Here is an 18,203-nt window from a genome sequence, read left to right as displayed (position 1 = left end):
GTACTTTACTAAGTACTTAGTACAGTGCTCTGCACACAGTAAGTGCTCAGTAAATACAACTGACTGAGGGAAGGTGTCTGTTGTATTCTTATACTGTACTCTCCCAAGTGCTTCGTACAGTGCTTTGCACACAGTAAGCGCTCAATAAATAAGACGAATGAATGAATTAATGAAGTGCTTCGTATAGTGCTCTGCATCCAGTCAAGCACTCAACGAATACGAATGACCGAATGGGACTCGACCGGTGTGTTTCTGCCCGGGCTGGCCCCGCGGAGGAGGTAGAGTGGGCCGACACCTAGAGCGAGACCTGTTTCCCGCTCTGACAGGTGAACAAAAGCCCGTGCACGTGTAGCTCCATTAATCACCGTGCCGGGCAGCTCCAGGATTTCCGGTGGGGAGCAGGTGAGGACGACGCACCAAAACAACCCGAGAGGCACGCCCCATTCCGGGAGATGCACCTCCAGCCCGGGGAGACGGCCGGGCCAGAGACTCGAGCAGCGCCAATTCGCGAAACCCCAGGCTCGCGACCCCCTCCTTCTTCCCCCACCCCTCCGTCCTCAAATGATTTGATAGTCACAACAGCAGCACTGCAAATTCACTGGGAGCGCGCCTTAATTGTCGGGAATGTTTAATACTCTGCAATTATTTTGTTCGCGGAAATCAAAATATCATTTCACAAACAAATACAATGCTAATTTAACAGACTTTGGGAAAAGTACATCTGTGGCAGCTGGATTGAATTAGGAGCCTTTCATCGCCGCAAGGGTCTCGCAACTCCCCTCAAAAAAACGAAGCTACCGCGACATCCACGGGGCCCTCGGATGCTTCGACCCAACGGAAAACCGAGCTCGAAACAGCCAATCGGGGGTGTTTGGCCTCTCCGGTCGAATCAAGTACAATTAAGTTCAACAGGCTTTCTGCGACGGAGATGTTTATTTTCGTTCAATCTTCCCCGGGGTGCAGGAAACATATGACTATTAATCACAGAGGGAGGGGCAGTGTGGAGGGTGGGGGTCTGCTCAGCCTGACCCCAGTGCCTCCCCTCGCCCCCAAGACCCGGGAAGCACCAGTCTCTGGCCAACTCCCACCTTTGACTAATGGCCTGAATTCTGCGTGTGAAGGGGGCCCCGGATTGAGTATCTAGTGCCCTGAAACCCTCGGGCCACGGGGAAGAACAGCGAGGCAAGGGCACCGGTGCCCACTTGCCCGCCGTGCCCACAAGTGTGCCTTGAATCCTTTTTGGGCCTACATCCTGGCATGAAGCGCAGAGGGGGGGAAGAACACGGAGGAGTTTCTCTGCCATCCGAGCCGCCCACCCCAGCCCCTCTGCTAAGCTGAATGGCGAGTGAGGAGTGAGTTAAAGGTACACGGGATTCCGGACACGGGGGAAAAGGAGCCGGGTGACCCTGCATTCCCTCCCACTGAGCCCGGCACCCGGGACGCAGGGCCTCGGAAAGGGGAGCCCCGGCAGGCTCGGGCGGGACCACGGTCTGCCAAACCGTGTCCTAGAGCTGGGAGCCTCCACCACCACATCCTCCTCCTCATCAACCCTCAATCGCCCGGCTTTTCTCATACGTCCATTTCAACTTTTCTTCATGCCACGGCCTTTCCCCTCTAACTCCAAACCCGGGCGGCAACTCTCCGGGACGGGGATGGCCCGCATCGCTCGAAGCTGCAGCTAATCCAAACGACTGGTTCTGGCGAAAACTCAAAGCCACCCCCCACATCCCCCCAATCCCTTTCCAGGAAGCCTCAGGCTGCAGCTGCTAACGAGGAGTCATGTGAACTGGTTGGAGTTGCCTCCCTTTATTTCCTGCTGAGGGGCAGCAGGCCGGCAGGAAGCCGGCTAGGAAGGAGGCCTGGACGATCAAGCTCAGAGCACTCCCGGCAACTGAGAGGCAGTGGTCTGTCCCAGACCCTCTCCTGGTCCGTCCTACCAATGGGCCTGGGTCCCCGGTAGTGAATAAGCCATTTTCTGGCCCCAGCTAACTCCCGGCCCAGCCGGGCATTTGTCGCACTGAGCCCTTTGGGCCCCGGACACCATATTGGACACCGTCCCCAAACCCACTTTCCGGGCACGCTCCTCGGCAGACTCGCACCTGTGCGTGGACGGAGCGTGCCAGGAGTAACACGCCAACACACACAGAGTTTCCCCACCTTCTGGGGCCATTCCTGCCTGTCACTCTTCCTCCACACCAGCCAACCCATCTCTCCCTCCTACTCCGCTCGCCCCGGGGCTTGAGAAGGGAACCTGGACTGGGCTTGTGTCACCCACACACACATGAAAAACCAGTCGGTGTATCACGAAAACAACCTGATGAGGAATCCTTTAATAACAACTGTGGTATTTGTTAAAGGTTTACTGTGTGCCAAGCACTATACGAGATCATCAGGTCCCAGAGGGGACTCCCAGTCTAACAGTACTGAATCCCCAGACTGCAGATGAGGCAACTGAGGCCCACAGAAGTGACTTGCCCAAGTCACAGCAGCAGCAGCAGACAAGCGGCAGAGCCAGGTCCTCTTGACTCCCAGGCCCCATACTCTTTCCACTAGGCCACACTGCTTCCCCCTTAATTCACTGAACAGGAACATTTACTCTCTAAGAGATAATTTTCCTCCAAAAGATGGGAGCACGGTCTCAGAAAAGTTGATTCACCAGTGGAGTCGGAGTCAATAACAATAACAACCCTCTGAGTTTATACGATTCCCAGCCTCAAAGAACAAAAAGTGCTTGGAGATTAGTCACACACATGCCAAAAAAAAAAAAAAATCTAATTGGAAAATGTACCAGAGGAAGTCACAATGAGGAAATTTACCCCAAATTCTTCTCAGGAACAATAAGTGTAACAAGAACATTTACATGTAGACTTGTTAAAAAGCTCTATATTGACAGAGATGCAGAAATAAAAGAGTTTTTACCTCCTATATTGAGGCGAGAGGTCTCACTTGTGTGGTTTTAAAATGGTAAATTGACATTATTCAGAGTATCACAGGATACGAAAGTTCTAATCTCTAAGTTCTTATAAGCGCTTTGTAAAAATGAAGGCCTTTTAAGTTTATAATGGATTAATGAGGTTTTAACATGTAACACCTTGAATAAATTAATTTCAAAAAGAGCATGCCAATACCATGCTTGTCTTTTCAACTCTATGCAAATTAGCAGTGCTAAAATAAGTAGATTAAAAAATCGGAAAGAGCAACATTGTCTTCAAAAAAGGCAAAACCATACACCTTTCAGAGGAAATCATTTAAGTATTGGCACAGATGCTCTTTCGGGCTGAAATAACGTCTAGAGAAATTCAATACGGAAGATCCCTCTGTTAAGGTGTAAGAAACGTGTGAGGCACGGATGATAAAACGTCTGTATATCTTACTCAAACACAGATTTATTGTTTCCATCTAAAAAGGAATAACATTGCTTGAGCGCCCAACTGATCGGAGGCTATCGACGATTTGAGTTGCAAACTGGGGAAACCCTTAAACGGGGTGCCCCCAGTGTCAATTCCCGGCCTGAATTAAATACCAGAGGTCTGAGCTGGCAACCTGAGCTGGGCAGATGAACAGAGCTCAGATGAAGTGGGAAAAAGGCCCGTTCCGACAGGCAAAACTGTCGGGTGGTTCGCCGCAAAATGTGCAACCTAGTGGAGAGAGCGTGAGCCTGGGAGTCAGAGGACCTGGGTTCTAATCCTGGTACTGCCATTTGTCCACTGAGTGATGTTGAGCAAGTCACCTGCCTTCTCTGGGTCTCAGTTACCTCCCCTGTAAAATGGGGATTAAGTATCTCTCTTCCCTCCCCCTTAGACTGAGTCTCATGTGAGACCCGGACTGCGTCAGGCCTTATTATCGTATATCTACCTCATTGCCCGGTACAGGGCTTAGCACCTGGTAAGAGCTCAACAAATACCACAATTATTATTATGAGATGCGAAAGAGGAGCAGGACACAGGTAGGGCAAAATCAGGAAGGCGTTGCAGTTTAGCAGACACGGCAAAGGGAACCAGGAGAGAGACTAGACACGGTTCAGCTGACCCCACTTAACCTCTCTGTGCCTCCATTTCATCATTTTTTAAATGGGGGGAAAATATCTGCCCTCTCTCCCTCTTTAACTGTAGGTCCCATGTGGGACAGGGAATGTGCCCAATCTCATTATCTCGAGCTAAACCTCGGCGTTGAGCACAGTGCTTGGCACCTAGTAAGCGCTTCATAAATGCCATAAGCAGAATATGAGTCCGTCACGCATGAACCCTCATTCCCGATAAATACTGATCGCCTGTTTCTGGACCCTGCAGCTCCCCGCTGAAAGACACGGCTCTGCTGTACCCTCAACAGGTAAGAAGCAGCGTGGCTTACTGGATAGACCGTGGGCCTGGGAGTCAGAAGAACCTGGGTTCTAGTGCCGGCTCCGCCACTTGTCTGCTGTGTGACCCTGGCCAAGTCATTTCACTTCTCTGGGCCTCGGCGACCTCATCTGTAAAATGGGGATTACGACCGTGGGCCCCAGGTGGGACACGGGTTGGGTCCAACCTTGTATCTACCGCAGTGATTAGAACAGTGCCTGGCATATTAACAAACACCATTAAAAAGGAGAAAAAGAAATGGAGCAGTAAATAGGAAGATTCAAACCACAACGCTCTGCCTGCACTCCCAGGCGGACGGGACAACGATCCTCCCGGCACTAATTCAGCACTTTTGGCTCCATGAGCTTCGTGGAGGAAAGCTCACTCAATGAACCTCTGTCAGAATTCAACGAACACTTAAACGGTTTTCAACAGCTTCTCCTGAACGCGCGACGCAGGCAACCCGGTTCTTAAAATGAGTGAGAGGCCTTAATAGAGACAGCAGCTCTTAATCTCTGCCGTCTGATGTTGAGTCCGGCTTTTAAAAAGCTCCTTCTTTGCTTGATGTCTCGGAGAACTGCTACCAGTGAACTCATCTTTAAACAACCAGCGCTACGCTTTGAAAGCAGATCCCACGGTGGAGTCTTTTCTGCTTGAGTTTCGTATTTACAATGCGGGGCTGGGATTTCTGACTGTAGCATAATTTAACTGGAAAACTTCCCTTACTGTTTTGAAAAGGAGACCTCTTGGAGAGGCTCTGAAATTTCTGTGCAACTTCAGTTTGTAGATGTATTTTTCCACGGAGAACCGGGGCTGGGAGTTAGGGGACCTGGGTTCTAATCCCACCTCTGCCGCCTGCCTGCTGGGTGACCCTGCGTGAGTCACGTAAATTCTCCGAGCGGCAATTTCTTCATCTGAAACCAGGGACCCAATACCCCAACCCTCATGTAGGATTGTGTCCAACCTGATTATACTGTGTCTACGTCAGTGCTTAGAACAGTGCTTGGCACATAGAGCACTGAGGAGGAGAGGTGGTGAGAAGAGAAAAAAAGCCTACAATGTTTTGTTGATTTGGCTTGGCATTTTCATGGTCTCCCAGTGTCTGCTGCCTGAAATCAACGTTCAGGGATCTGCCTTTGTTTTATGGTAAATACACAGTCTGAAAATGAGCCCGCTCCTCGGATCGGGATGGGGGGATGGAGAAAGGCCATGTAAGAAGTTGAAGTTATTACTATTTTTATGAACCAATGCTGGGGCTTTCTTCTTACGTCTGCCACCCCCTCTAGGCTGTAAGCTCATTACGGGCAAGGACGTGTCTGCTAATTATGTTGCACTGTACTCTCCCAAGCGCTTAGAACAGTGCTCTGCACATAATAAGCATTCGATAAATACCATTAATTGACTGATTGATCGGGGTCTCAATCAGTTAATCCAGTGGTCCCTAGGTGCCAAGCACTGTGCTAAATTCTGGAACAAACATAAAACCATTAAATTGGACAGAGTACCCATCTCACAGGCGGCTTCTAGTCTAAGAGGCTGGAAGGAATACTTATGTTTCAGTTTCTGAACATTTTTTAGACCAATATACCACTCCTACAGCATCTATAGACAAGTAGCTTGGCGGGGGAGAGCTGTCACCTTTGAAACTCTCAAACACGACCCACCGAATCAGGGAATTTTAGAAAAGTTCTTGAAGGAATGAATACAAGCTTTCACCTCACAGGCCAATTTAGCCCTCACTGCCAAGGAAGTTAAGAGGGTCAAAACGGAGAAAAAATAGTAATTAACTCTAGGACAACTGAAAAAGTTTTAAATAAACGCCCCTAAAATTGTACTAGATAAGTACCTCACAGACCAATTTAAAATGCACTCACATACTGCTGGAGAGAAGTTTGGAAATTAGAATAGTCACATCCCTGTACTTCTAGGAACCAAAGCGTCTAGTCGAGATATTAAAAGGACCGCCGAGAGACGGTGCTCGGACACTGGGCAGGCTAAAAGTCGTCGACCTCCAAAGGAGACTGAAAAGGAGACACACAGAGGGCCAAAGACGGCCCAATGAAACCCATGTGCTACTCCCGTCATCGTTTCTGCAGGCTGCTCTACATGTTAAAACATCCCAAACCCCCAAGGGTTGCTCATGGAATACATTTGCCTGGATTATCAAATGACTGACATTGCTCACTGAACACAAGAGGGTTTTTCTACATTCAAGAATATCACACCCAATTTCGGGAAGAGACCCACCGAAGGACATTTAGAGACCTAAAAGGCCCCACAGCAAGAAGGAAAATCCTTAAGAGTCCATTTAACAATTTAGCATTTCCAGTTTTCAAGGGAATGTTCCTTCTACTTACTAAGCCGCGGTGCGGATATTACAGTTGTGATCATTTAGATCTTGCAATTAATAAGACCTATGATTAATTCTATAAATATGTTTACTTCCAAATACGAACAACACAGCAGGGTGGGTGTCCAGCTCAGCTGGGTCTTTCAATTTTATTATTATTATTATTAGTGCTTAACCACTCTAAGGGCTGGAGTAGGTAGAGATATTTTAGATCGGACTCTGTCCTTGCCCCATCTTAGAGAGACGCAGAGTAGCAGGATCTCTGGGCAACAGAAACCCAAGGCCCAGGAAGGTAAAGTGACTTGTCCAAGGTCACACAGCAAAACAGGGTTAAAGCTGGGACTAGAATCCAAGTCTCCAAACTCCCAGTGCCAAGTTCTTTCTACTAATTCTTACATCTGTTCCCCAAAGTTAGGTGATGAATACCTTTCAAGAAGGCAAGCGGATATTCTAAAATCTCCTTACTAGGGTTTGAGAAGCAGCATGGTCTTGTAGAAAGAGCCCAGAAGGCAGAAGGACTTGGGTTTCAATCCTGGCTCTGGTACTTGTTTGCTGTGTGACCTTGGGCAAGTCACTTCACTCCTCTGTGCCTCAGTTCCCTCATCTGTAAAATGGGGATTAAGACTGTAAGCCCAGGTGGGACAGGGGCTGTGTCCAATCTGATTACCTTGTACCTACCCCAGTGCTTAGAACTGGTACTAGTAAGTGCTTAATAAATACCCGCCCACCCCCTGCAAAAAAAAAAAAGATAGCCACGTAAACATCCGAAAATGAAGTGATATCCAAATCAAATTGAGAGAGAGGAGAGAGTGAGGCCGAGAGAGGGAGAGATGTACAGAAGAGTGAATGAGGTGGGATGGAGCAGTGGCCCATGAAAGTTCCCAAACCGGCAGCCAGGGCCAGGAAATACTGTCAGATGCTCTGGGCGGCAGGCACATCTGCCCCTCCTCCTCAAACCCCTGAACCTCAAAGCTCTGTCGCCTCGTTTCACGTCACGAACATACGCTCGGGCTGCCGCGAGGAAGAAATCTGAACCGCAATGAGTGACTCTCTGATTCTGCTCTGCTCAGCGTCATGTGGAAGCAATTCTCCCAGGGGACTCGCATGAGAAACCGTAAATCACTGAAGCACAGGTTTCAGGATCAGCAAATCCTGTTGCAGAAAGGCCCGGGGAGAAGTGGCTTCACCAGGCAAATGGCAAAAAACAAACGGGTGCTGGAGACCGATGGCCCTTCCCAAAAGGGTTCTCTGAATATAGGTCGCTGATCACCCCGGTTACACGGAGGGGTGTATTTTAAATCTGAATTTCCTTCTTGGAATTCTGAAGCACCTCCACATAAGCCCCGGGGCCAGAAATGCTTGGGGAATTCCCACTTTCCTCATGTTCCCAGATTTGCAGAGTTGGAACCTGAGTCAGAAGGTGTCTCTCTCCTTCTCTCTCTCTCCATGGTATCTGTTAAGCGCTTACTACGTGCCAGGCACTGTACTAAGCACTAGGGGAGATGCGAGCTAATCGGGTTGAACCCAGTCCAGGTCCCACATGAGGCTCAGTGTCTTCCTCCTCATTTTACAGATGAGATAGCTGAGGCCCAGAGAAGTGAAGTGACATGTCCAGGGTCACACAGTAGACGAGTGGCAAAGCCGGGATTAGAACCAGATCCTTCTGACTCCCAGGCCCGGGTTCTATCCGCTGGGCCGTGTTTCTTCCCTCTAGGGGAAGAAATGGAAGCTGAGCAAGCAGGATCCTTCACAAGCTCCTTCCCCTTTTATGAGAACACAAGCTTCTGGCAACCAGCTCGGAGATAATTAACTCTCGGCCTCCTGTCTCTCTTTGCATGCTATCGCCCCCCCAGCTCGTCCGCTTCATTCCCTTTAAGTCAACCTACTCATGTACGTTGTTCTCTTCTCTTCCTGAAGCAATCTATTGCTTACCCCCCTACCTTCAGCCTGGAACTTCCTCCCCCTCCCCACCCCGGCGGACTGTAGCTCTCCCCTCTTCAAAGTTCTTCAGAAATCACATCTCCTCCAGGAAGCCTTTCCTGATTAATCACTCATCTTATCCACCCTATATCACCCCCTAGTGCTATTTGTGCACTATCTCATCTCCTAAGCATTTAGGCAGTCACCCACCTCCAACATTTATATACATTGTGTGTGTGTGTGTGTGTGTGTGTGTGTGTGTGTGTATATATATATTCTATTGCTTCCCCATACCAGTAATTTATTTTGGGGCCTGTTTGCCCTGCTAGCCTGTAGGCTCCTTGAGGGCAGGGGTCACTGTAATTAATTCTAATATACTCTCTCAACCTCTTACATAATGCTCAACACACAGGAGTTCAATATATACCATGGACTGACAACACAGCTGCTCCCTTCTACTCTTTAAGCGGGAGGAGTCCAGAGAGCACGGAATTATCATCTTAGAATCCTCTGGAGCTCACTTTTACCACGGATTTATTTCCTAAAAAAACACTGCTTTGTTAACAGATCTGAACCCTTATCCTCTTTAAACACATTATTTCAGAAGCCCCAACCAGTACGCTTCCCTGGGTGGTCTTCTAATGCTAAATGTTCTACTTCCATAAGCAATAAATCTAATGTTCAGAAATTGATTTGTTGGGCAGGTGTGCTTTTTTGAGGTTTTTAAAATTTTGTTTTGTTTTTAATACAGTGGATGTCAGAGAAGAGGAAAACGAAAAATGATCGTGCTGGCACTATGTGGAAATAAGGTTACCTAGCTATGAGAAAGATTTGTGTATTATTAATAATTATGGTATTTGTTAAGTGTTTACTATGTTCCAAGCACTGGGTAATCAAGTCATCCCATGTGGGGCTCACAGTCTTAATTCTCATTTTACAGATGAGGTAACAGGCACAGAGAAGTTCAGTGATTTGCGCAGGGTCACACAGCGGAGAAGCGGCAGAGCCGGGGTTAGAACCCACATCCTCTGACTCCCAAGCCTGTGCTCTTTCCTCTAAGCCACGATGCTTCTGCGTCCATCACTCACGAATGGCTAGGGCCAATTTCGTGTCTATCTTTCCCCTAATGGGCCTCCTTGCAAACAGCCCCAAAGGAAATAGCTGCTAAACAGCACAACCTCCAGCCACTCATCCCGGGGAACTTACAATCTAACACAGACCTTCCTTTTCTTCCAGTCATTTTTGACTATTTGCTTTTTTCCGTAGTTATTAAGTTGGCTTTCATTTTCTGCCCCGTCCGAAGGCAAAGGTATAACAGGCACAGAAATGTCCCCTTTCCACCAAGTGGGGAAGAAGCTCGGCCTAATGGATAGAGCACGGGTCAGGGAGTCAGAAAGGCCTGGGTGCTGATTCCGGCTCTGCTGCTTGTCTGCTGTGGGACCTTGGGCAATTCACTTCTCTGTGCCTAAGTTATGTCATCTACAAAATGGGGATTAAGACCGTGATCTCCTTGCGGGACAGGGTCCGCCCCACTAGCTCGAATCAACTCCGGCGCTTAGTACAGTGCCTGGCACACAGAAAGCATTTAGCAAATACCATTAAAAAAGTCAGAGGGAGAAGGCACAGGAGTGGGGGATGAGAGACCATCGTTCCATCTCATTCCTTTATTTCGAATATCGCTGGTCGCTGAAGCTGTAAGACTGCTGTGTGTTTAGTTTAATTCTTTGGTTGGGATCAGGACATAGCTCACTAGAAAGTCAATCTGGATGTGTCTATGAGCCAGTAAATCATTTTAACTGGCGGCTTCATTGTAACCAACTTGAAATGACCAATTCATTCACCTGGAGAGATTAATGCCACTGGACCAAAAAATGGAAAGAGCTGACAGCACTTCCATCGCTCAGACAGTTTTCCGTGTCACGTCAGTTCCGGAAAGCTATGAAATAAGGCAGAGGTAACCACACCCGATGTCCTGGGTGAACCACATAGCTCCAAACACAGCATAAAATCCGACTTACTCTTTTACTGAGGCAAATGACCGGCCACATACTGCAACCCAACGTACAGCAGCAACAAAGGCAGCCACAAAGTAGCCAGCGCACGTTCACGGGGAGGTTCTTCTTAAGACAGCTGTTCACTCTGTTGATACTGGCTTTAAACTCCTCTGGGGCAACCTGCAAGTTAAAAAAGAAAACGCACTCAAACATCAGTGGAAAAGAGGAGGCCTCTCCAGTTCTTCCCATCTTCAAAGTCCTCCTGAAATCTCAACTTCTCCAAGATGTCTTCTCTGATGACTTTCTCCTCTCCCCCTGCAAATGCCACCCCAACCCTATGAACCAACGAGATCGACCCCCCAGCTGCAGCACTTTTCCACCCACCTCACTCATAGATCCTTTCCTTCTTCCTATCTGTAATCTATTTGGCCTCTCTCTCCTGCTAGACCGAAAACCCCTTGGGGGCAGGGATCGTGCCTACTGTTATACTCTCCCAGGCGCTCAGGACACTGAACACAATAGGAGCTCAAAAAATACTGTAAATCGACCGGGAGACGAATTGATGCTGCTATGCTTGTGTCACTTTCTGTAAGCAATTTACCCAGGTTTCCCTGGTTCTGCTGAGCCGGAGAAAGTCAATCGGTCAATCGCATTTATTGAGCGCTTACTGTGTGCCGAGCACTATATTAAGCACTTGGCAGAGTACCGTACAACAATAAACAGACACACGCCCTGCCCACAATGAGCTTAAAGACTACAGGCGAGAACGACATTAATATAAATAAAATTACAGATATGTACATAAGTGCTTTGGGGCTGGGAAGGGGGATGAATAAAGGGTGCAAGCCAGGATGACGCAGAAGGGAGTGGGAGAAGAGCAACGGAGGGCTTAGGGAAGGCCTCTTGGAGGAGATGGGCCTTCAATAAGGCTTTCAAGAGGGAGAGAGTAATTATCTGTGGGATATGAGGAGAGAGGGCATTCCAGGCCAGAAGCAGGATGTGGGCAAGAGGTCAGCCGTGAGACAGACGAGACTGAGGTAGAGAGAGAAGGTTAGCGTTAAAGGAGCAAAGTGGTGAGTGTGTGCTCTGGGTGGCACACTAGAAGGCTTTCCTCAGGCTAGCCCCAAGTGGGCACTGGGGAAACCCCTCCTGCATGCCCCTTCTGTGCCACTTTCCCATCAACTCTAGCTTGAAAGCCCACTGTGGGCAGGGAACCTGTCTCCCAACTCTGTTCTACTGTACTTTCCCAAGTGCTTACGACAGTGTTCTGCACACACACCGATACCACTGACTGACTGAGACCCGGAGGACTAGGAGCTCTGTCAAATCCAAGGGAGGGGGCGTGCAATTAACGGACCCTCGGGACCAGAGACCCCAACAGGCACCGCTCCTTGGGGGCTCTCTATCCCTGGGATCGACCGAAACATTTCCATGACCTAGGTTCCCATCCCGCTGTCTTGGTAGGGGTGCCCCGACGTCAATCGCTCAAAGACACTCACTTTTCCAGTTAACGACGAAGGGAATTCAGCTTCAAATTTGTTGCTCAGTCCAAACCTGGGAAAGTAAAAACAGAAAATCATCACACGAGAAAAGCAGTGGCTACCGCAATACCTGCTTGTCCATGACATTGAGATTTGAGATCCCTCTGGATTTAAACTGGTGTCAGTTGCCCAGCAAGCATGATCTCTCCCTACGTCTCTCTCTGTGTCTGTGTGGGTCTCTCTCTCTCTCTCACACACACACACACATAGGATCGATACCTTTCACAAACATTCCAGCCAGCAATATAGGAAATATCTGCAGCCTACCCTTTTAAGCAATGATTTTGACAGTTAAATCATACCCAGTTGTTATAACAAGAAGCAAAATGGTAAATTCATGCATTTCATTCATTCACTGGCATTTATTGAGCACTTACTATGAGGAGAGCATTGTACTAAGCGCTTGGGAGATTACAATACAACAGATTGGGCAGGCACACTTCCTGCCCACAACGAGTTTACAGTCTAGAGTCAAGCTTATAGTCTACTCTCTAGACGGATGTTAATATAAATCAGTGATTTATGCTATATAATTAAAGGTACGTACATAAGTACCGCAGGGTTGAGGATGGGGTGAATATCATGCCCAAAGGCCACAGATCCAAGTGCATGAATGGTGTAGAAAGGAGAGGGAGCCAGGGGAAAGCAGGCTTAACTGAGGAAGCCCTCTTGAACGAGAAGTTGACCTGAATAATGCTTTCAAGGTGGGGTCAGTGGCGGTGTCGCATACATGGAGGGGGTTCCAGGCCCGGGAGATGATGTGGGAAAGGGGTCAGCAGCAAGATAGATAAGATCAGGGCACGATGAGTAAACTGGCGCTAGAGGAGTGGAATGTGCGGGCTAGGTTGCAGTAGGAGATTAGTGAGGTGAGGTAGGATGGGGAGAGCTGACTTAGTGCTTTAAAGCCACTGGTAAAGAGTTTCTGTTTGCTGCAGAGGTGGATGGGCAACCACTGGAGGTTCCTGAGGCGTGGGGAGACGGACTGATTTTTTTTTTTTTTTTTTTAGAAAAATGATCTGTGCAGCAGAATAAAGTATGCACTGGAGTGGGTAGAGTCAGGAGGCAGGGAGGAGGCAGATGCAGTAGTCAAGGCAAGATAGCATAAGTGGTTGGATTACAGTGCTCTGCACAGAGTAAGCACTCAATAAATACCACTGATTGATTGAACAGCGCGGTAGCAGTTTAGGTGGAAAAGAAGGAGGATTTTAACAATGTTGGGAAGACAGAACCGACAGGATTTGGTGACTGACTACGTAGGTGGAATAAGAGATGAACTGAGGACAAAGCCAAGGTTATGGGCTTGCTGAGATAGGGAGGATTGGTGGGATTGTCTAAAGTGATAGAAAAGACAGGGGGAGGACGGGGTTTGGGTAAATAGCAGAACATACACAAAAGAATAACCTTTTCACTCATTTGTCCTATGTAATTTGAACTGTTGCCCACTATTTTAAGACACTTGATGGGATCTGTTAAGTGCTTACTATGGTGTCAGTGTTCTAAGCGCTGGGTTAGATAGACGTTAATCAGATGGGACACAGTCCCTGTCCCATATGGGGCTCACAGACCAAGTAAGAGGGAGGACAGGTATTCGATTCCCATATTAAGATGAGGTAACTGAGGCTCAGAGAAGTTAATCAATTTGTCCACGGTCCCACAGCAGACAAGAAATAATAATAATAATAATGGTACTTAAGTGCTTATTATGTGCCACACATTGTTCTAAACACTGGGGTGGAGACAAGGTCGTCCCTCGTGGGGCTCACAGTCTTAATCCCCATTTTACAGATGAGGTAACTGAGGCACAGAGAAGGGAAGTGACTTGCCCAAGGTCACACAGCAGACGAGTGGCAGAGCTGGTAGTCGAACCCATGACCTCTGACTCCCAAGCCCGGGGTCTTTCCACTAAGTCACGCTGCTTCTCTGGGCAAGTCACTTACCCAAAGTCAAACAGCAGATATGTGGCGGAGCCAGGATTAGACCCAAGTCCTTCAGGCTCCCAGGCCCGTGGTCTACCCACTAAGCTACACCACGGGTTTCCTGCCAGCGCAGACTTGGCGCTTTGGCCGGAAAAACACGGCTCTTCACCAGCTCATCCGAAATCCCGTTAAAAAGGGTCTCGTGAAAACTGACCGAACTAACCAGAGCCCTCAAAGACGGGCTTTCCTTCTCCCCAGTACTCCATCAGACCCAAGGTTACGATCGCTTCCAAGACTGGGTCTGGGAAGGTAGCCACGTTCCCAGGATGGAGGATTCATCAACCTTGGAGGGAGGCCCCTCTGGCTGACCCGCCGAGGCTTAACAAACATCCCGGCGCTGGTCTTGGCCCGTACGGGCCCACGCTTGTCCAACGGCTAGGATTTCCAAGATGCTTTGTGGAAGGGAGACCTCTTTTGAAAAGAGAGGCATTCCCTGGCACACCCACCCCTGGGAGGCCTGCTCTGCCAAGCCTGGGGTGACTTGCCACTGCCCCTGGGGCACCAGGGCAGTTTCTAATGGGCCCCCAAGGCAGCTGCCTCTTCCAGATCCAGGTTGCCGCTCCTGACCCCGTGGCAGCGGGCTCGACTGCCCCTACCATCTCCAGGCACTCTCAGCCTCCGGGGCGAGCGGAAAGTGCCTACGTGTGGCCCCCCCCAAGCCAATGACGATAATAATAATACCCGTGGTATTTATTACGCTTTTACTATGTGCCAGACACTGGACTAAGCGCTGCAGTAGATACAAGGTATTTGGTTTGGACACAGGCCCTGACCCACATAAGGCTCACAGTCTTAATCCCCATTTCCCAGATGAGAGAACTGAGGCAGAGAGAAGACCTGAACAGATCTCAAAAAGCCATCCCCCAACAGAACGCCTCATTTTCCCACCCAAACCCTGTTCTCCCTCTGACTTTCCCCATCACTGTAGACAGCACCACCATCCTTCCCGATGATGATGTTGGTATTTGTTAAGCGCTTACTATGTGCCAAGCACTGTTCTAAGCGCTGGGGTAGACATAGGGGAATCAGGTTGTCCCACGTGGGGCTCACAGTCTTAGTCCCCATTTTACAGATGAGGGAACTGAGGCACAGAGAAGTTAAGTGACTTGCCCACAGTCACACAGCCGACAAGTGGCAGAGCTGGGATTCGAACTCATGAGCCCTGACTCCAAAGCCCATGCTCTTTCCACTGAGCCACGCTGCTTCTCCTCCGACAAGCTCATAACCTTAGTGTTATCCTCGATTCCTCTCTCTCTCTCAATAAATCCACATATTCAATCTGCCACTAAAACCTGCGGGTCTGACCTTCGCAATTGCTAAAATCCATTCACTCCTCTCCACACTACCACGTTAATCCGAAAGCACTTACCCAATCTCACCTTGCTGACCGCATCAGCCTCCTTGCTGACCTCCCGGCTTCCTGTCTCTCCCCACTCCAGTCCAGACTTTCCTCTGCTGGCCGGATCGCTTTTCTATAAAAACGTTCAGTCCGTGTTTCTCCACTCAAGGACCTCCAGGGGCTGCCCGCCCACTTTCACATCGAATAGACACTTTTTACCACCAGCTTTAAAGCACTCAATCCCCTTGCCCCTTCCTACCGTACCTCACCGCTCTGTCATTATAACCCAGCCTGCACACTTTACTCCTCTGTTGCTAATCTACTCACTGTTCCTCCACCTCGTCTCTCTGGCCGCCGACCTCTCACCCATGCCCTGCTGCTGGTCTCGAATGCCCTCCCTCTTCGTATCCATCAGACGATTACCCTCCCCACCTTCAGAACCTTATTGAAGGCACATCTTCTCCAAGAGGCCTTCCCTAGCTAAGCCCTCATTTCCCCTTCTACCCTTCCCTTCTGCCTCGTCCCCGCATTTGGATTTGCTCCCTTTATTCACCCCTCTCTCAGCCCTACAGCCCTTATGTCCTTCTTTGTAATTTATATTAATTTCTGTCTCCCTCTCTGGACTGTAAAGTCACTGGGGGTAAGGAACATGTCTACCAACTCTGTTATACCGTACTCTCCCAAGCGCTTAGTGCAGTGCCCTGCACACAACAGACGCTCAATTGGTTCTAATCCCGGCTCCACCACTTGTCTGCTGGGTGACCTTGGGGCAAGCCACTTAACTTCTCTGTGCCTCCGTTATCTCATCTGTAAAATGAAGTTAAAGACTGTGAGCCCCATATGGGACAACCCCATTACCTTGTATCTACCCCAGAGTTTAGAACAGTGCTTGGCATAACGTAAGCGCTTAACAAATACCATAATGATAATTATTATTATTAATACGATTAAGCTGCGAAAAGCAGCATGGCCCAGAAGACAGACCACAGGCCTGGGAGTCAAAAGGATCTGAGTCCTAATCCCAGCTCCATCACTTGTCTATTGTGTGATCTTGGGCAAATCACTTGATTCCTCTTTGCCTCGAAGCAGCGTGGCTCAGTGGAAAGAGCCCGGGCTGGGGAGTCAGAGGTCATGGGTTCGAATGCCAGCTCTGCCACTTGTCAGCTGTGTCACTGTGGGCAAGTCACAACTTCTCTGTGCCTCAGTTACCTCATCTGGAAAATGGGGATTAACTGTGAGCCTCACGGGGGACAACCTGATGACCCTATATCTACCCCAGTGCTTAGAACAGTGCTCTGCACATAGTAAGCACTCAATAAATACCAACATTATTATTATTATTAAAATGGGTTTAAGATGGCGAGCCACATTTAGGACCTGGACTGTGTCCAATCTGATTAGCTTATATCTCTCCCAGAGCTTAGTACAGTGCCTGACACATTGTAAGCACTTTAACAAACACCATATAAGAAAATAATAATAAAAATCAAGCAATCAGCCACACAGTGCTTCCCCTGAGTCACATTTGCCATCGTGCTGGGTTTCAGTCTGTGATTTGGATAAGGAACGTTCTACCACACGCGTCCATCTGGACGGAATGGCGTGCGGCATCGGTGGAACAGTGAGCCCGACCAACACAGGGTTTGTCGGGAACACCATCCTCAGGTTGCTCTTGGGGGACTGATTGGGTCTCCAAGTAGGGCTTGGTCAGAGCTTCTCCTGACCACCCCCACCCAATTCTGGACAGCTGCCCGCCTTTCCCTCCGCTTCTGAAGGCCCGCGGTCCTTAAAGGGAGGTTTCCCTTCATATCTGGACCTTGAAATTCCAGCTCCTTTGGTTTCCGTCTGGATTCTACCCCCTCCCCCGTGGTCGCGGCCTCACTGACAAAAGACAGATGCTGACCACTGCCCGAGAATCTCTCTCCAGAGACATGTAGACCGACCCCCTCTGCCATCTCTTCCCCAGCCTGATCATCCCGATTCCTGGAGCTTTTCCTGACAAGGCCCATTTCCCAGACTTTTAGTCACTTCCATTGCTCACCAACTCCTATGTCTTACGGAGAGGCACCTCCTCCACCCCGCCCTTCCACCTCTCCACCCCCCCGGCCAAATCAGTGACCTAGTAGCTCCACGATGACCTCGACAACACCAAAACAGATTCAGCAGGCAAATTACTGATGACATATTCTAAAATCATGAAAATAGCTGGGTGCCCCACGTTCCTAGGGCAGATGCCCTAAGTGGGCAGGAGTCTATCTGAGGTCAATGGGTTGGCATCCACAGGGATAAGGGTGATGGAAACTTAAAAAAGGGCCCAAAGGAACTTCAACTATTGACTGAACTGCTGCTCCTGACCTTGTTTTAACTGAGAACCCCTTGGGACAAACTGGGACACCTCGCTCCCTTAGCAAACAAGATGGCATAGTGGAAAACAGATGGCCAAGTGAATACAGCAAGGGTCTGGGAGTCAAAGTCACGGGTCCTAATCCTGGCTCTGTCACTTGTCTGCTGTGTGGCCTTGGGCAAGTCACTTCATTTCTCTGGGCCTCACTGACCTCGTCTGTAAAATGGGGATTGAGACTATGAGCCCCATGGGGGACAGGGACTGTGTCTAACCGGATTTGCTTGTATCTACCCCAGCGCTTAATACAGTGGCTGGCACATAGTAAGCGCTTGACAAAAGCCATAGTGATTATTATTATTAGTCTCAGTGCAAAGTATTTCATACTTGGGTGGGGGGCCTTAC

The 18,203-nt window shown here is 49.0% G+C and overlaps 1 protein-coding gene across 2 annotated transcripts in view; it reads right to left on the bottom strand.

Annotated features, from left to right (window-relative positions):
- Positions 1–18,203, bottom strand: part of CHIC2 (cysteine rich hydrophobic domain 2) — a 37,300-nt gene that overhangs the window by 8,415 nt on the left and 10,682 nt on the right. For both annotated transcript variants that reach the window (XM_029076471.2, XM_029076470.2), the window contains exons 2-3: positions 12,101–12,155; positions 10,626–10,781 (exon numbers count right to left, since the gene is read on the bottom strand). In XM_029076471.2, coding sequence (XP_028932304.1) covers positions 10,626–10,781; positions 12,101–12,155 — 211 coding nt within the window. The remainder of the gene's footprint in view (positions 1–10,625; positions 10,782–12,100; positions 12,156–18,203) is intronic.

Source organism: Ornithorhynchus anatinus, chromosome 12 (assembly GCF_004115215.2).
Source record: "Ornithorhynchus anatinus isolate Pmale09 chromosome 12, mOrnAna1.pri.v4, whole genome shotgun sequence".
Lineage (NCBI taxonomy): Eukaryota > Metazoa > Chordata > Mammalia > Monotremata > Ornithorhynchidae > Ornithorhynchus > Ornithorhynchus anatinus.
Note: the sequence above shows the minus strand (reverse complement) of the source record. Positions and strands in the feature narration are given on the sequence as shown.